Source organism: Bidens hawaiensis, unplaced genomic scaffold, assembly GCF_021521415.1.
Source record: "Bidens hawaiensis isolate Kalapana, Puna unplaced genomic scaffold, B.hawaiensis_p1.1 tig00076916_1, whole genome shotgun sequence".
In the NCBI taxonomy this organism is placed as follows: domain Eukaryota; kingdom Viridiplantae; phylum Streptophyta; class Magnoliopsida; order Asterales; family Asteraceae; genus Bidens; species Bidens hawaiensis.
In genome coordinates this window covers 24,371-44,942 of record NW_027503255.1, presented here as the reverse complement: position 1 = coordinate 44,942, position 20,572 = coordinate 24,371, and the positions used below count along the sequence as shown (strand labels likewise).

General features: G+C 34.6%; 1 protein-coding gene and 1 long non-coding RNA gene across 2 annotated transcripts; both read right to left on the bottom strand.

The window, feature by feature from the left end:
- Positions 1–4,567: 4,567 nt before the first annotated feature.
- LOC143606738 (uncharacterized) lies at positions 4,568–5,494 on the bottom strand. The gene is made up of 3 exons (XR_013148807.1): positions 4,962–5,494; positions 4,756–4,811; positions 4,568–4,638 (listed from the first exon to the last, which is right to left on the bottom strand). It is a non-coding gene; the product is annotated as an uncharacterized LOC143606738 (long non-coding RNA).
- Positions 5,495–9,122: 3,628 nt separating this feature from the next.
- LOC143606737 (putative UPF0481 protein At3g02645) lies at positions 9,123–10,316 on the bottom strand. The gene has a single exon (XM_077082407.1). The coding sequence runs from the start codon at positions 10,314–10,316 to the stop codon at positions 9,123–9,125; it is 1,194 nt and encodes a 397-aa protein (XP_076938522.1).
- Between the last annotated feature and the right edge of the window lie 10,256 nt (positions 10,317–20,572).

Genomic DNA, 20,572 nt, shown 5'->3' with positions numbered 1-20,572 from the left:
GGAAAATAATTAAAGGCTACTCTATTGAAAAACATCTATGGAAGTAATTAAAGGGTCCCCTTTTCTCAAAACTCACTTGTAAGTACTTCTAGGCATATACTTAGATAGGTTGTTATAGGGCTTCAACAGGGGTTGCAAAAGTAATTTGACGTGGTAACGAAGCCTTAACACCATACCGGAGCTTAAACACCCGTATGGTAAAGGGGGGATGGTAACGTGGTAAAGTTCCCTTTAACTAGAAATTGGTGAGATTCAAATACTTTATTAATAAGAAAATAGTGGGGCTTTAACATGGTAACAAGGTTTTAAACCACAATGCGCTGTTAAACGGGTGATTAGTTAAAACCCTGTTGTCTACGTGGCAGTGACGTGACGCTTTAAATCGATGTTTAAATCCCATCCACAACACCTGACCTTAAGATATTTTGAAAACAAACTCAAATTTCTATAGAAGAAATGGAAATGTATAATACATTTTCCGACAAGAAAATAATTTTATCTTGGTAATTATAAGGTAGAAATGGACACATTTTTTTTGAGTCTTGTGATCTTGTCGGGTGAAGTGATTCCTAAAGAACATATATGTAGAAATGACTTTAGCTTTGACATTAATTTGTGAATCCAAAGTTTTTAGACATGAGAGTCCAAACCATAACATTCAATGATCCTAAAATCTACTAGATTAAGACAAAAGTATTATTAAGACATTATATATTTTGACAACCAAATATGAAACAAAATGTTACAACCATTGAAGTTGACAAATGATAGTTACATACTACACAACCTATTAATAATAATATAAATTATAGACTCGGCTCCATAGTATATCAGTTGATTGTAGGAAGTTGATTCACCTTTTATTATTATACTAACATATAATAAAAATGTAATATTAACGATATACGTTATTAGTGGGAAATATACCAGTACAAAAATCGTATGCAAAACGAACAGTATATAATTTAAAACTTGTAAATTTATGTAAACGGAATGATTCGAAAAGTTGTCTCGACAGAACTTCAACAATTTCTTTAACTTCGTTCTTGACTACAAACGAACAAACTTCGTTGATGGTTGTGGCTGAAAGTTTATATTCGATGTGGGTCCGTTAAACAAATTTTGGGTCTTCCTATGAAGAACTATTTGTCTCTCAATGTACAATTAGCAAGTAACACACTACATGAAATTCAATATGATACAACAACCCTTAACGACAACTTCGACATTAGTGCCTACACTTAAGTGACGAGCCGACGACACTTATGGGCTATGGCTACGTCATAAGGGGTGAAATTTTGTCATATCAGGTGAGATTCATTCAGGGCTGGCTTAACCACTTTGGTAGCCTAAAACGATGTCTTGTTGTAAAAAATTATTTTGCTTTCACTTCAAATAAATCAAGATAGTGTCATTATTTTTTGCATATACATAAGCAATGCAATTCCTCGCACATTCCCAAACCTTATTCAGTTTAAACGCCGATCAAATCACAGACATTAATCCAAATCTTAGGTTACAAATGTATATTTATTAATTTTGTTTTGAAAATTAGAGGTCTTAGAAAGTGATGGCTTAAAGTCAGAGCTTCATTTCACTGTCTCTAGAGACAGCCTTGCTTGTAGTGACAACTCATTGCAAACGCGATATACACATACTTCTTTTGTATTTACCATCTTTTACACAACCTCCACATAGTTCTAATTAACCTTGTTAAAATGTTGAACTTAATAGTTAATACCAAGCATAAATCATCTATAAACTAACTTGATAGGTTCACTTGTCGATCAAACCCGTCCCATTCTAGAGTTGCTATGTTCACATGGGTTGTTACAACCGAGCTTTGTCATTTATTAACATACATGACCTCGATTGTGATATTGTAAAGGTGAAACCGCGGTCTTGTGTAAAGAGACCATATATGGGGACTCGTGGGTTGGTCACTTGGTCGTATGACCCGCCAGACCAGAATGGATGGATGTTATTATTGAATGATTGACAACATTTTCTGTCATGTATAAGGCAAACTGAATAGGGGACATGTATGGGAATATATATAATTTGATTATGGTTTTTTTCTCAACCACTAGATGTTTTGGTGTTAAAATCTTAAACGTGTCAGCGTATACGATCATTTAGGCCGCTACATATCGGTGATTATAAAGGTCGGAACGTTAACAAGAAGAAGAAAACAAGGTCTGATGATTTATTTCTGATAGGGACACTAATAGCGACACCACGAAGAGTCGCCTAGAATAATTGTGACGGCTCACTGTGTTTATTATCTAGTTTGTGACACTAAAAGTGTCGCCCAAACTAATTGCGATACTTTGAAGTGTCGCTGCTAGTTCATAGTGATTGTACCGTTGCCTATATATAGTTTGTTCATTTGCTCTTTTTGAGTTAGTCGTTGGATAAGCAGGGCACATGCTAGAATTATTCTCGGTTTGTAATAGAATAGATAAGCAAGATCGTTATTGTATTATCTTTGGCTTTTATCAATCGAAGTTATGTTAAATTTGTAATTAGTTGAGGTGCTATATTTGGAAATGAAACGAAATTATATTAAAACTTTTCAAGCTGAATTTGTCTTGTCACCCAAACATCATTAAAAATCTCACTAATTCCAGACAACTTTCTAATTTAAACCATAGTGTCACGGAGTAAAGTTTTTTACTCCGTGCCTGAAGTTTAGCCAAATCTTATCGCTTATGGTCATGGTCCACTGGTTTCGTCTTGCCTTGGACTCAACAGGCAAGCGACAACAGCTCACAACCAGCGATGCCTTTATCGTGCAAGCACAACTAGGCATGTACATGTCGTTTTCCCATCAAGGACGTGCCCAATGAAGTCCATAACTAGCCACCAAACCCAAGCGTTAAACCACAAATCAATCAATCTGATTCAAATATTTGGTCCGTGATAATCGGCTATGTATAAAGGATTTAAGACCTCAACAACTTCTAATACCTTGTGGTAGTACTTGGGAGCTTTATCCAGTTTGTTTGCATCAATGCTTGAAGTCACTGCAATGATACCTATAGATGTTTTCATTTTACTGTCTATGTTAAAACTTAAAATAACCATAAAATAAATCTTTACAACTTCTCAACATTCTTCCCACATCTACATTTCCCAGTTTATTCAACAAATCACATACTTACTCTTCTAACTTTGCATCTTCAAGTACCTCTATTACTTATGCGCGTTTCCTCTACGGACATAAACTTGTCCCTAGAACTTATCATCGTGACTATCGATATCTTTGATCTTCACAAGAACACTTATAGTAACTAAAAAATAGTCTATGAAGAAGAGAGACATAGTTTTTGAGTTGCATTAAGCAGTTAACTATAACATTTGATAAGTTCAGACTAGCTTCACTTCTCCGCTTCTAGTTCAACTGTTGATGCCAGTTCCACCCCCTAAGCCCCTAGTAGGATTAAATCGGGCAACGAAGATGATACCGACGAGGGGACTAGACTTGTATCAAATTTAGTTTATATTTTTTTTTCTTTAAATATTTTCTTTATTTCCTTAATATTTTTAAATCTTTATATTTAAATTTGGGCTATATATACCTTTTAAAAGTTCGACGTTCAAGTTTTAACACCCTAGCTCGTATTAGCTAAGGGTCACGGTTGTAAAACAAGGTTATGTTAGGCATCCAATACGTTCTTACGGGTTAATTAATATTTTTGCTCGTTAACGATATTCTTATATGATTTCAACGAAAACAGTTAATTAGTAATCTCATTTACATAATCAATTGTTTGTAATACATGCAGCATCTTTACAATATTTTTTATAGCTTTTAATGCCATTCAATTCTATATTTTCCAAAATTAATGATCATGATTTAAACAGTTGCTCCTTATAACTTGTTTCAAACTCAGTTATGAATCGGAGACTTTTTCCTAGCTGGAGTATAATCCTCATCGTCGATATTCATAACATCCGGATGCTGCTCACTGATGGCATCCTTCTTCCAGTGTTGGACCTCTGGTTTCTGTGTGAATGAAATTAATACCATTAGAAATTTAATCACAAGAAATATGATTGTTTATATTAATATCTTATAACTATTATTGCATGCTACTGAATAATAATTATAATAATAATGATGAGTTAAAAAGACCAACCTCAGAAATGGTAACAGAAGATGTTTTTTTCATAAGTTTTCTATTTATTCCTGCAAGAGAAAGTAATTAATTAAAAGAACTTCAGAAATAAAGAATATTATAAGAAAGGAACTGATACGGTTTATTCGAGGCAACTGTCAATCTTCCAAGTACAAGAGAAGAAGATAAAATAGACCCAAAATAATAATTATTTCTTATTTTTTTTTCTTAAACGAGATTACAATATATAGGAAAACAAAGACATAAAAATAGAAAAAGATAAACAGTACGGAAACATAATTATAATACAATAAGAAACTAAATAAAAGATAAACTTAATTACATAATTTTGAAAGATATTGTTAGTCAAATGAAAAGTGATTAAAAAAATGATGAATTATAGTTCTTTTAGCAGTTTAATTAAACAATTTTGAAACCAATTTGTGATACCTGATGAAACTTGAGCACTCTTTACAAGCATTTGATCATCTTGAATGCTTTCTTTTACTAATGAAATCTATAACAAGTCCATAACCAAATTATCATTAGCTAATTAATATTAAATTTCAAAAAAATACATGCATGTTTAATTTTCTACTGGATTAATCATGATATTAATGAATAAGTTACCTACCTTGAAGATGTCTTGATGGTTGATAGCTGATATATCAACTTTTCCCAGCCTTATACCTTCATAAAATCAACATAAATTAGTATTTGTAATTTGTATTATCTTCATGATAGTCATCTTTAATTAAATTTACAAAGAAATTAATTTAAACTTCTATTGTCATAGGATACATAGAAAAAATGATTACATATATGATGCATGGAAAATACCTTGAGCTTTATAGGTTAGGAAAATTGACAAAACCAAAAGGTTCATAAGATAAAGCTTCATATCTTGTGGAGAAATTTGAGTAATAAAATTATATTATTATGTCTCTAGAATCAGAACTAATGCAAGAGAGAAATCGTGAATGTGTATTAACTATGCGTTATCCGAGCTACTTATATATACACAAAAATGAGGTAGGGGACCTACGTCATCCGATCCGGTTGCTGATCATTAGAGTTGCTAGTTGCTACACTGTATTTCCCATTTCTTTAGTTTTAAACTTTGTAATATTATCAACTTATGTTTATGAACATGATATTAAATGAGTTAAGTGAGGAAGGAGGGGACAAAAGTCACAAACCTGTCCACATAAAATTAAGTTTGGGTTTCCATTCACTTGAAGCTATATATTTGTCTAATTGTCCCTCTATTGTTGACAAACAATTATAATAGATGGGTCTATATACAATGAGAGAAACATGTTATAGGGTCATTCACATGACTTCACTACCCTTTTAGAGTATGATGTCCCCTAGAGGTTTCTCAAAACTCATATTAAATTTGTTTATTGACCACATGTAAATTTTCCGAACGGCAACTTTCATTAAAACCAAAACCAAAACCAAAAGCGCCACCCTGCTAACAAGAAGCTATAGCAGGAGGAGCAAATGATACAACAACAAAACCAAAAACAAGATTACAAAGAAAGTTTCTCAATCAATGCCAATATCTTTTACTCACATAGCTTTAGCTTCCTTGTCTCACTTCTCTTCATGGCTTGTATCTTTGCCTTCTCTAATTTACATCTCTACAAAGTTGCAAATGCATCCTCCAAATATATTGGTTTAAAAAGAACATAAGTTTAAAATATAATTCGTCATTGAGCAAATTAACATGCAGTATTGTTGATGTGTAGGAGATCGGTATAGCAAAGTTATAAGTTTATAAGGTGTTTGTAGGTTGAGCGTTCGAATCTTGTGATGGACATCGTTGTAGTATTAATAGGAGTAGATTAGCTCATGTATTCACATGCGCCAGATACCTCTTCAGCTCCTAGGTCCCAAAGCTTCGTTTTTAGTAGGATTGGCTTTGCTATTCAAAAGGGGGTTGCGGCGCAGCTTGTTGCTCGTTTTTCTGCCACTTTATTGTAATCGCTTTTGTAGTAACTGAATGTTAATTACAATCAATTCCAAATACTCAAATCTATTAGCTTTCTTAATTCACATATATGGAGAAAGTAATCAAGATAAAAGACATCAACGGGCGCCATCGGTGATTCGTTAGTGAGAATTTAACAATGGCGACCTGTTAGTGAGCGCTGATCATCGACGATCCACAGTATTCCGTCAGTATATATATGATATGATTTCCCACAGGATTTCACTGACGTTAACAATGACTATTTCGTTAGCAAATGTCAACTTATATATTTTAATACGTGTAAAATGTCGTACTTAATTGTATATACATCTTAATTACATATTTTTGAAGATCAAATGGTATATTGGTTAATTTTTATTTATGTATTGTTTTTAATTTTTTTTTACAAGCAGGGGCTATATACAAATTATAGTTGCGTATAGAAAGACACCAAAATGGAAGTGAAATAAAGTGTGTGGGACTTATTAGCACGTTGCAGGGGACATTTGAGTTTATGTGACCACGACAGAAGATGTTACATGTTCTGCATTCAGCCGACGTGGATAATTTCAATTTTTTTTAGAAAATTACAAAATTACAAACTTTTTTTTTCCAGTTTTTATTCTCTCTACCTTTATAGGAAAACTTTATACAATATATATGTTTCAACATTTTTTTTCTCAACTAGGTTATTGATCAAGTAGTCTTTTAAGTAGGGTTTTTCTTTAGGTTTCGGGTTTTCCGGGTTTCAAACGTTTAGATCTTGACCCAAAATTCAACACAAATATTTCACGGGTTTTTCGGGTTCGAGTTTTTTTGGTTGAGTTAATCAGGTTTCAAGTATTCTAAAAAACAAAATAATAATAATAATAATAATAATAATAATAATAATAATATTAATATTAATAATAATAAAAATCTACAATGTTAAATAAAACAACATATTTTTCTTTGCTCGTAACGTAAATTACCAAATAGCAAACCAAGTTAACCAACATTACGTGATAAAGCAATTTAAAAGAAGAGTAAAACAAAGTCCAACCATAATCGTCTTCAATAAGGTGTGATTGGTTGTTCGATTATGGTTGCTAATATTTAAAAACGGAAAGCATAAATTAACAATAAACAATCGATCCATAATAGTTGAAATAACAACAGTCGATTAGGGCCAGATTACAATACTTTAGTGGCTAAAGCTTAGTCTATTATACCTAAAAAAAATATTTGATTTTAAAACTAAAAGTTTATTCGGGTTTTCCAGGTTGGCCCGAAACCCGTAAATCAGACCCAAGAACCAACCCGAATAAATTCAGTTCGGGTTAGTCTTTTTTCGGTTTCGGGTACAGATACGGATTTTCTCGGGTCAGGTAAAAGTGGTGTTTTAATTCTAGGTCTTTTACCTATTTACCGATTTGTTTTTCACCCTTCGCACAACGAAATCGTCACTCCTGGCCAACGATTCCAGCACCGTTTCCGGTCAATAGTTTTACCACCATCGACAGATTTGAAAGCATTGCGGGTGCTCTTATGGTTACATATGGATGGAGAAGTCAGAGGGCTAAAAGCAATGGACGTGGCACTTGAGAAGTCACCCCTTTTGTTGGGGTTTTCATGAACAAGCAAACACAATGTTTGTCTTTCCTATTATAAATTTTCATATTTTATCAAACCCATATTTTTTTAATTATTTGGACGACACGTAGAAGGTCGGGTTAGAAGAATGATATTGTGTACGTTTAAAGACGATAAAATTTGTGTAACTACCGTCGCAGTTTCTAAATTTATTAAAACCATCAAACAAAAATTCGGCATCATTAAAGAAAATTCTTTTCAAGTGTGTATTTTTGTTTGTTGGGAGAACGATTCTAACAAACATAGTGACGTTTTTCTCTTTTATAGATAAACTAGCTTGACACATGTGTATTACACGGACAATGGATGAAAATACAACATATGACAATTAAGCAAAATAAAATAAAAAAACAATACTGATTGATTCCAAAGCTCTAACGTACTTTGTTTCTGATTCATTAGCTCGTTGTCTCTCTAATTCTATTTAAACCAGATTATTCGACATGTATCCACCAATTCGTTAAACAACATATTAATCAAAATTAGCTATTAGTACTAACCAACATTACCTTAATGTGTTCCACCTCTGTTGTTAAAGTATCAACCCTATCGCCTATCGGTGTCGTCTAAATTTTTCTACACAAACAAAGCTCTATCAGCCGCTTCGTTTGCAAACTCGGGTGCCTTGAAGAGCATTGTTTCATTCAATCCAGTATACATAATAAAGTACATTTATATTTGTGACAAAATACATAAACAGTATTTTTTTCATGTTTGTTAAACGAAACATTCAAATCACCAAAAGTCAAGAACATTGAGCAAACTAAAGTAAGTTAATTAAAGTTAATTAAACGAAAATACGTCTAAAAACATTGCTTTGTAAAATCCGATCAAGAACATTCTGAATTTCGGTTGTAACGTATTTTTTAAGATCCATGTTAAGAAAAAGGGTGGCTCTAAAACCCGCGAGAATAGAAATCCATACACCATTTTGTGAATATGGGTTTAAAAAGTTGAGGAACAACGTGAGAGCTACACATCAGTAAAAAGTGGTATTCTTTTATTAACAGTATATAATTGTATATTCTTATATTTGTTTATTTCAGTTTTATTCCTTTTATTGGGTCTAAGTTATATTTTGGCCCATTACTCTTCAATTCCTTTGTTTGATCTTCTTCATTACCGTATGCACTTACAACTCGCTTAACATTGTACTAGTGCTCTCCAAGCACATATACCAAACTTAAAGCAAAACAATTATTCAAAATAAAAGGATCACATTGAACCAACTAAACATGACACATCAATTATTGAAAGAACTCAAGAAGAACATCCCAACAAAGGTTACTACAAAGCTTGAAGCATAACTTAACACACAATGACAAATATAATAATAACTGGAAACATAATATGATTAATCTTAGCTCAGAGAGATCGACTTCCCGGGGAGGTTAATGTGACCTAGCTTTTTTATTGCCGCAACCATAAACGTCACAATAAGCTTGCAACGTTAACAAGACCACTGTCACGAGACTAAGTATGAAAGCCACAATCTTCCATGAAGATCCAACGAAACCGCCAATAGCCCTCAAAACCATTAGCAACCATTGTGCAAACTTCTTCAAGAGCAAATATGCCCTCATCCTCAACCCGCTATTATAAACCTTGTTTATTTCATCAATCACTCCCTTCATTTTAGATTTCTCTTCCATTTTCGTGGCCGGTAAACAACTACTCATCCCAGTGAAGAGTTTGACAACTTCCTCCGCTTCCAAGTCTCCTTCGATAACATTCTTGAGTCTCTTGACATCATCCACATTGACAACAAGCGCACACATCAAAACCATGAATTCTATAAGCGGAAAGCTAGTGGATTTTGATGTTAACGCTTCATACGCAATCAAATTTCTTAGTATGACATCCGAATCTTTGTTCAAAGTAATAACTGGCAGGTAAACATCCGTCCCACTAATACGTATATTTTTAATCCCACAGTCTTCTTCCATACCGTGAAACCTAAATCCACCTTTATCATGAAGGGTAGATGCTGAAGGGGTTACCGGTTGATCACTTTGGCAAAAAGTTTCTAGAATTGAGATCGTTTGTTCATATGCTTCAACAATCTCATTCTTTGGAATACTTTCAAGAAGTTTATAAGTTGCCTCGAGTATACGAGTTTGTGGTTTTATTTCCTCCGCTTTTTGAGGTTTAGAATGAGGTTGAGGCCGAGGTTGAGGTTCATGAGGTTGTTCTTGAGATTTTACAACCCGCCGCACATTGTTTACTATTTTGAAATACATATAATGGAGAAGATGGTCAGCTCTAGAAGGACCTTCCGAGTTTGAACACAACTTAAGAGGCGAATGGATCTTACAAAAGGTTTGAAATATAGAACACGTAAGGCGATAATTAGACGAGTGAGAGGAGCTACATGAGGTTGAATACAAAGCCTCATGGATCTCTTTCAAGACAATAAAAGGAATTTGGTTCTCTACCATCATTATATCTTGTGCCATCGACCGTTTTTTAGGACCAACTTCTAGTGGTTCGGGCTGATCGTTATACGTATAGAACAAATTAAGCAAGAAGAGACCATCAATGGCTAAAAGGCAAGCTAGGTGGTTATCATCACATTGTAGGAACATGTCATAACATGAACGGACAATGGGGACAAGTGACATAACCTTTTTAAAGACTGTGACGAATCGGACAAGTTCCTTAACTTGGTTATCTTGCAAGTGTTAGGATTAAACGCACACAAGAAACCGAACACGACACGAAAGCAATAAACGAACACGAGGATTTAACGTGGTTCGGTCTAAACTGACCTACGTCCACGGGTGGCAACTAGGTATATCTTTATTGAGTGACAAATATTACAAGTACATAATGTTGTTTATATAGAGACTGAACTAGGGTTAGTAAATTATTATGCAAGAAATCTAAACCGGGCCGGGCTTGGGCCCGACCGCCCACACCCGTCTCCTCTTTTGACTTCATATAATAAACCGGGCCAACAAGGCCTACGAACCCAACAATCTCCCACTCGGAGGCCTTGAGTACTCTCGTCTGCACTCCTGATTGTACTTCTGTAATCTGAACATTAAACTTCTTCTAGTTGCCACCGCCTTCTCATCAATTAACCTGAAGGCCCGTTGAAGCTCCCCGGAGCTCCAACACGTCAGTCACGGCTGAAACTGCCCCTGACCCATTCTCTGTCCCTACCGGCTCCCACTGTAACGAACTACCGGATCCTGAGATAACCTGAGAACAAACACTCTCCATATTCAGCAAGTAATTCATTGGAGAGACTTTTACAGCTGGAATACTGGTTTTCTTAATCCACTGTCGACCTGGAACTGTAACTGAAACACGACCTGTGCTCCCACTGTCACGATGTCCCCCAACTGATTTAACCTTCCTAGCTCGTTCATCCTGAATCTTCACTTTGGCTCTGGGTTTGTTACTTGCAAAACGAACCTTCTTCTGCCCACGAGATTCTGTGAACCGGATTTTGTCTTTCACCAAAACTGGATCCACTCCTTTCGATGACATATCGACCATATACAACGAACCCATTTTCTTGCCACGAGCAACAACGAGATTCCCTTTGACTACTTTCCACTGCCCATTCCCGAACTTAACATCGTTCCCTTGGTCATCCAACTGCCCAACTGATATCACACGTTTCTTCAAACTTGGAATAACCCTCACGTCTTTCAAAGTCCAAGAAGTACCGGCTGAAGTTATCAAATCAACGTCTCCCATACCCGTAACCTCTAAAATATCATCATTCGCTAGTCGAACCTTTCCAAAATCCCCAAATTTAAGATTCTTCATTGTTTCACTACAGTGAGTGGCATGAAACGATGCACCAGAATCCATCACCCAAGCATCAACGCTACTCTCAACACTACAAACCAAAGCCTCATCACTACTGACCCCGTCATCTGTGTCGTTTTCTGTAACGTTCACCTCTTTCTTACCATTCGGACACTGATTCCTGAAGTGTCCTTTCTCTTTACAACCCCAACATTCAATATCCTTACGAGTCTTAGACTGACTCCTCTTCCTGCTCCCACTGCCTCGCTGTTTTCCCCTACCTCTACCTTCTGTGACTAGCATATTGCCTGATGATTCACCTGAACTTCTGCGTCTTGAATCTTCTCCCAGAATCAGATCTCGAATCCCATCGAAAGTAATATTTGTAGACGAACTACAAACTGCAGTCACTGTTTGCGACCAACTGTCGGGCAAAGAGGATAATAACAAGAGGCCTTGAACTTCATCATCAAACTTAATGTCAACTGACACTAAGCGGGACAAGATCGAATTAAGATTATTGATATGAGTTGTAACTGACCCACCCTCTTTTATTCGAGTTGTCACTAGCTCTCTGATAAGATAGACCTTATTCGCTGCCGAAGGCTTCTCATACATGTTGGATAGTGCGTCCATCATACCACGGGCTGTGGTTTCTTTCATGACGTTAAACGCCACATCTTCCGACAACGACAATGTAATACAAGCCCTAGCTTTCTTGTCTAACTTCTTCCAATCTGCTTCTGACAACTTTTCTGGTTTTTCATCCTCAAACACTACATCCAAGTCTTTCTGACAAAGTAGTGCCTCAATCTGCATCTTCCACCAACCGAACTTCTGTCCGTCAAACTTCTGTATCGAAACCTTTCCGTCTTCTGCCATAACAATGACTAAAACGAAAAACTGGATAAAAACAGAGACAGACACAACAACACGAGCCTGAACTTAACGACTGTTCTACTGAACTCTGTTAAAAAAAAATCAACCTATTTATACGCAGCGAAATATCGAACTGAAAATCAGAAACTGAAACTTTAAACTGAAACGATAAACCTGACAAACGCGGTTGGCACTGGTTCTAAGTTTCTTTAAATTTCTTCTGACTTGAAACTGTTCTTCAACGAAAATAGGATCTTGATTCGCTGTTATTGACTCGTACTTTGCAAAGTAGGATCTCGACTCGCAAAACTTCTGCCTTCTTTTCAACCTTCCGGTCGATCGCTGGATACGTCGGCTAGCTGCCAACACCGAAAACCTAGATCGACAACCTAAATCTGACCTGTGGCAACTGGTGGCAGCGAAACCCTAGCAGCAGTTAGCGGTAACGCGGCGGAACCCTAGCCCCGATCACTGGTGCGGCGGCGACACGCGGAACTGGTTCACCGTGTTCTTCGTGTGATCCGAACCTAAGCTCTAGATACCACTTGTTAGGATTAAACGCACACACGAAACCGAACACGACACGAAAGCAATAAACGAACACGAGGATTTAACGTGGTTCGGTCTAAACTGACCTACGTCCACGGGTGGCAACTAGGTATATCTTTATTGAGTGACAAATATTACAAGTACATAATGTTGTTTATACAGAGACTGAACTAGGGTTAGTAAATTATTATGCAAGAAATCTAAACCGGGCCGGGCTTGGGCCCGACCGCCCACACCCGTCTCCTCTTTTGACTTCATATAATAAACCGGGCCAACAAGGCCTACGAACCCAACAGCAAGACCTTCCTCATGACACCAAGTTTCTTCTGCTCCATCTTGTTGTAGACCCGAGGCTGAAAGTGATGAATCGGACCCAACCCAATCTGTTGTGGTTCATAGGCTTCAGGCTTTGTTTTGGCTATGGTTTCGGGTACTTGAAACAACGAAACAGAAGGGGTTTCGACGTTTATTCGGAGCTGTTGGTGCAAGATTTTGCTGATTTCAACAACCCAATTTTGCCCTTCAGGGTATGAAAACATGGATGGGTCAATGGAGGCCATGATGATGATAATTAAGTTAACAGTTGGTGTGACTCTTAATTAGCTTACACAAACTATGTGAATGTGATGTGTTTATATACTGATACAAGTAGGTATGGACTCGTGCTAATTGTAGTATAAAATATTAATAAGGTTACAGAATGATTATCTCCCTTAATCATGCATTGATTTTATATTTATGAAAAGGTAAAAACTTTAGGTGTTTCTAGATAAGAAATAAAAAAATTTATGTGTCCTGTCTTACTGTCTAAACGTAACTTTAACTCCTGAACTTTATAATTCGGAGTTATAAATACAAAACTTAAGTAAATATTTTGTTCTATTTTTAGGTATAGCATCTTGTAGCTAATGAAATGCAAGTGAAGTGACTTAATAACTATTATAAGAAATATTAACACTATATTTAATATGAAATTTAATATATATATATATATATATATATACACACACATATGTTATGTGTGGTGTCTGTATATTTACGCAATTTATTTGGAGAACCACCAAATAGTTTCAGTCATGCAACTCTCAGATAAACCAAGTTGTTATCCAGAAAATTTCCCAACATATATCGTATGTTCTTTAGCCTTATGTGTAGTTTCAATTTAGTTCAAGTATATAAAATAGGTTTGTGTGTAAATAACTTAGTGTATATATAATGATATTTAATGTGTATGTTCTTTTAGTTTAAGAATATAAGAAGGGGTTTCAACATCTATTGGAGCTGACCAATGATTCAAGATTTTGTTAATTTCAACAACCCAAATTGGCTCTTCACTTCAGGGTATGAAATCATGGGTCTATGGAAAGGGGTGGACCTATGTGTCAGGTTGGGGGCGGCCGCCCACCTTAAATTTATTTTAGTGTTATTTGTATGTGAAAATTCTGATCACCCTTCTTAAAATTAGTCAAAAAATAATTTCTGAGTCCGCTAGTATCTATGGAGTCATGATGACAAGTAACTTGGTAGCACTTAATTTGCATGCCCAAAGTGTCTTGTGTAAATGTGTTATGCACATATAGCGATAAAAGTAGGTTTGGACTCGTGTTAATTGTAGTATAAAATATTCATTTACTAAATTATGATATCCCTTATTAATATCATGCATAACGGAGTTTCTAGATCATGATAAATCTTAATCTTAAATATATATAAACGAAACCTTTAAAAGTTTTCTGGTTGTTCCCTACTTTCTCTCAAATAAAGGGCCATGGTGAGAGGATCTACAACAACTAGAAAACTGGCCAGTTTCCTACAACAGTTTTAAAATTTGTAGGAAAACATTGAAATTTGGAAAAAGATTAAAAGGTTATAGCCTCGTAGAAAAATTGTCGCAAACTTCCAACAAGACCGTTTTTCGTAGGAAACTGATAGAAAGTTCCGACCAAAATTTTTACGTAGCAAATTTCGTAGTGTATGATTGTGATGGCATATAGTGTCACACCCCGACAAAAATGTGGTGCGAGTAACGCCACAACGGAAGTTTAAACTTCAAAACAATAATTACATAAACCTGACTAAGGCCTTGCTGTAATACTCGTTAACTAGTCATCTGGCGCCTTCTATCGCTAACTCGAAACTCTTGCCAAGAAGCAGGTCTTAACCTGCCTGAAAGACATATTAAAACAAGTGGGCTTAAGTTGGTGAGTTTTAAGTTTAAATTTTATAAATAATCTTGTTAAATTTCTTAATTTATTCATGTAAGCCTTCACTTTGAAGGTATTTGGTAAAAGTAATAATTCATACAAAACATTGATTATTCATATTAATCATTGTTAAATATATATTAATGAAGCATTAGTTAGTGTGAATAGATCGCATTAAGCTTACGTTGTACACGTACACATCCTTAGATTTGGAAAAGTTGACACATTCATATTTAACTACAATGGAGAATTCCAGAAAAGACATGATGTAATGATTTCCATTTTAAACGTATGGTTCATTAACTTTTTTTATTATCAAAACAACAAATTTAGTAGATATAATACTGGTATTAAAATTTCGAGAAAAAAAAAATCATATATAAGTTGAAGAAATACGCAAACCGACCGTAAGCGAATTTCAAAAATTATAAGATTGGTATGGATCGGTACATGGCTTTCCCGGCATGCTCAGTAGTCTAGATCATTGAAGTGGACCATTTTCCCGAATCTAGGGCATGGTCATTACATGTGAGATGTTCAACAGTAACTCTCGAGAGGATGGTATCACGAGATCTATGATTTTGGCAGACTTTATTTGGAGTAGCGGGTTCAAACAATGACATAAACAAACTTAATCAGTCGTCGATATTCACTTACATGATAAAACAAAATAACCTTTACCTGCCCATATATTCAAACAAAAAACACTTTAAAACAACACAAGAAGCTGCTAGAAAGGAGACTGAACTACGTGCATTCGATATTTTCAAACAACGATGGCATATAGTGAAAATTTTGGCACGTGCATGGGAATTACCATATAATGCGACGTTTTATGGACATGCATAATACTATGTAACATGATATATTAGAGGATGAGGGTCAAGCGATTTGTGAGTTTAAAGATGTTGAAGCGACAATTGGATTAGAAGACTTAGCGATGCAAAAAATTGTGCTAACCAATAACAAATACGCAACCAAGAAACACATAACAATATAAAAATATAATGATAAGATATCAATGTTCATAAGTCATAACGTCCATAATAGATATGTTAATCGGGGTGTTAATCAAATTAATTTTTGGATTTATCAAATTAGTATAATCGGGTTATTCTTGAGCCCAAACTACATGTATGTCTATTTAACATTCGGCCCATATATCATCTCGTCTCCATTTTAAACATTTGAGACCCAGGCCCAGTAACGTTTTAACACCTCAAGAAGAGGTGTATAAAACCGGTTTTAAACTCAAACCGAACCGGTTTGGTCACAGCTGGTCAAACCCGGTTTGACTTTAACCGGTTCGATTTATAAACCGGTTTAGAAGCAAGATAGGTCGGCCTGGTCACGTCGGTTCGGTCTGGTTTATAGACCGCTTTTTCTCAAACCGGTTTGGTAGATCTTAAGGGGAACCGGTCCTTAAGACGGTTTGGGTCGGTTTGAGGTACACCTCTAACCTCAAGGTTGAATAACTTCTTTGTTTTGTAATACTAACAATTTACAATGTGAAAAGCAAGGAACAAATGAACAATAGTTTTAGTGATAATACGAAAACCAGCATTGGGAAAATAGTGAATGAAATCAAGATATTAAGCTTTCTTTGAGTGGTCTTGATATCAATGAATATGACCATCACGACTCATGAGTAATGGTGCAAATTCGATGTAGTAAACATGTAATTGCTTTGTTTGTTGTTTTTTTGTCTTCGGTTTCTAGTTCATTACCAATTCTCTTTTCTTATAAAATACTGCCTTTCAAAAAAAACTACAAATTCCATACACAAATCGCGAGACCTATCATTGTTATATTTATTTGCTTTAATACATTTTCTTGCGTTTTTATTATTCATATTTTGTTAATGAGTGTAAAAAAGAGTAATTTGGGAGTGAGTAATCAGATTTATGAGGTTTCGCTTTAACAAGGAACGAGTGTCTCTAGAAGGGTTTAATTTGTCATCGAAAATAAGTTATCTTTCTTAAATAGTTTTACAATGTTCTTAACTGAATACGTATGAATTAGTTTAACACGGCCCAGTTTAGACCAACTTGTTTTAGTCGTATCAGTTTTTCTACCCGCTCATAAAAGTTTATGGATCGATCTAGCATCTTCTAGTACTCTTTCATTGGCTTTTGTCAGTCACATTTATTTTTATACGCTAAATTTCTCTCTTTTTTTCATTTTTCTTTTTGAATGGAAACTTTCATTCTAAAAACTAGCAAGACACTAGAGCCAAACAATAACATCAGTAAAGAAATTTTGCACTGACAAATTACACCGATCTTTCATTGTCAAGCTACATAGCTTAGATCGATATTTAATCCAAAGATAACTCCAACACTTTATATCTTCCGTCGTTTTGGATAAGTTTACTGTAATATCACCATAGATCAATTCGTTCTCGTCTTCTATATACTCCAACAAGCTGTGAGAACACCTATGATCATGAAACATGTTTTGATAAATGATTAGCATATGGATGATCATAAAACATGTTTGTATAATCTCAATGTTAATGATAATACTTTTTAATTTAAAGTTTGTTTAAAAACAAAAATGTGATTCTAGGCAAGTGGGAGGTTCAATGCGTGTGTGGTCAACGCCACTATGATCAACTTGACCCATGAAATACTATTCTTGGTTGGCCTATTCTCATTCCACACTCTTATTGGTCCTTTTAAGGTCCTTTGTGAACTGTTCTTTTGAAGGTCCGTCTTTTTAATATCTATGAAATAAACTTCTTTTCAACAGCTAAATATTATTGTTCGTTATAGAGATTGAACTCTTGATCATCAAATTCACACCTAAACTGTCTTACCAGTTACCACTTTATCAAAATAGAAATGGCATCTATAAAACAAGTAACATTATGGATGTTTATAATAAAATATAATAATGTGTTTAAAACAAGGTTAATGATTTTTAACAAAAACTAATATAAAACTTATTAAAAATATTAAAGGTTGTCTATGATAATCGTCAAAAATTTAAAAGTCCATTATAGGTAAAAAAAAAATTGGGCTTAGAAATCTAGAATCTTTTTCAACTGAAAAGTATTGATTTCAGGCTCTTGGGAGTTGGGGAGAGCGCTCCCCCTGGGCAGTCGCCCACGTTGCCCCTCCTCTAGCCCCGTCTTGAAAATAGCATAGTTGTAAAATATTTTTTAAATAAACTTTTAACCTTTAATATAAACGGTTAAGCTTGATATAGTGACGTTTCAAATGTTAATTTTTTTTGCACGGTCAAAATAATATAATTTATAGTTGCATTTAAAGACGCGTCGTTTCACATTACAAAAAACCTTGAATGCCATTGACGTAAATAAAAATTTATCTGCATAGCTTCCACTAGATAATGATTGCGTTACTTTTTTTAGAACGACCAACGAATAAAGTCCGGTTATCTGGGTAACTCAATGACAAAATGCGACTCATACACCCGTGATGGAATACCGCATTATATAGCCTAAGCCCATTATTTTTTGTTGCGGAGAAATCCCGTTACCCAAAAATTATTATGGTAAAACCCAATTAAGATCGAATACAAGCTTGAGATCTTACAATCTTCATCCTAAATCTTCCCATCTCTCACAATGTCAGTTGACCAGAAGATTATTGGCTTTTACTAACAGATGCTTTTAAAAAACACACTCATAATAAAGTGTATGATTGTAGTATACATTTGATTTATAATAATCAAACAATAAGCAAATAAATGTATAAAGTATATTACGAAATAGATTTAGTAAAGATATTTCTACCTACGAAATCTCAAGAGAACATGCAATTTGATGTCCCAACATATAATACGAATATATACGTGCTTGCTTGTTAGTGTCTAATAATTAGTCACCAATAATGTTCCTTCAAATACAATTTAAAGATTTATGTTTGCTTCAATTCCAAGCTCCAATGAACATGACCATTTGAAGTATAGTTTCTCATATGGTATGTACATATAATATTACACAAGTAAAGAACTAGTTGTCTTGTTTTAATTCGTTTGTAAAGTTAAAACTTATATATATTAAAGCTAAATATGTTTACAGTCAGATTATACGGGTAAGTAAATTAAATTGTTAATGATGGTTTCAACTAGAACTTAAGTCGACATAGTTAACTGTGTGAAGATTTATATATAAACTCAGTGAAATTTTTTTATCGACTATAAAACAAAAATCTTTCATGGGAGAAGGGAGGGGTATGCCGTCGTCGTGACTATTAGAGACATTGTGGGTCGAATAATCTATGGAAAGAACAAAGATGCTCAAGACGTTTCTTAGATAAGTTGCTAGAGTGTTACCTAGGGTGACGATTCACACTTACTCGACTACTTAAGGGCTTCAGGCTTAAGCCTATTTGAAATATGCTTAACTATGTAATCGTTGCATTGTAGATCCGAGCTTAGTACTATTCGATCAGGATTTCATGACATGTTTAAGGTAGAAACAAATACCAAATTGTTGTTTGTATGATTCATTTCACTAATTTTTACGGGTATATTGTTTGTATTAGTAATACAGATTTTAAATGTCGTTAAAAACACACACGTGTAAAATGAATATAAACTACATGGATTATGGTGCTATCATTCTGATCTTGTTCTAACTCATTACCCTACTGTAAAAACAGTGTGTTACACATGATTATTCTCACGTCATGTAGGTGTATTTAGAAAGCACGGAATGACCTCATCTTCTCCGATATGGGAATATCCCATTTGTGTTTCAAAAACGGTGAACACTACAAAATCGGTTATCTTTGGATCAAACATCATTACCGTTTAGAAATTTGTTGTGAAAAATTTAGTGTAATTCTTGGTTATAAGTTTAAGAATTTGTGTACCTAGTTACAAACTCGAATTCGATATTTGAAGTTTCTAGTGAATTCTAACACCGACCTAAAAGCTCGAATAATGCATAATATATTTATATTTTAAACCCTTATAGTCGAATATGTTATAAAATATTTAGTTTAAATCTTTTCGTTGTCGGTGCTTAATACGTGGGCATCTAAATGGGCCTCGTCACCCACTATTTGAGCATTACGTGGCACCCCACCATTATTATTATTATTATTATTATTATTATTATTATTATTATTATTATTATACTATTTTAAAACCACTCTCAATATTCTTCTTTTACGCCCATCGAAAAACCAAATCCCATTTTCTATTGCAAAACCATAGTAAATAAACCTAACGACTCTGTAACCGAAATTATTATTTTTGATTTTTTTAATTCTAAACAAAAGAAAGAGAATTGCACAAATAGTCTATGATTTCATGGTATTGCAAGTTTGGTCTTAAAAGTTTAAAAATTTGCAAATTTGTTCTTGATAATTATGAGAGAGTTACACGTTTAGGTCTAAAGTTAGGCGTGCAAACGATCCGAGCCGCTAGTGACCCATTCAAGATCAGCTCGTGAAAAAACTCAATCAAGCGGA

Excerpts from the sequence above, each read along its gene's own strand:
- LOC143606737 (XM_077082407.1), bottom strand. The coding sequence starts at position 10,316 with ATGTTCCTACAATGTGATGATAACCACCTAGCTTGCCTTTTAGCCATT.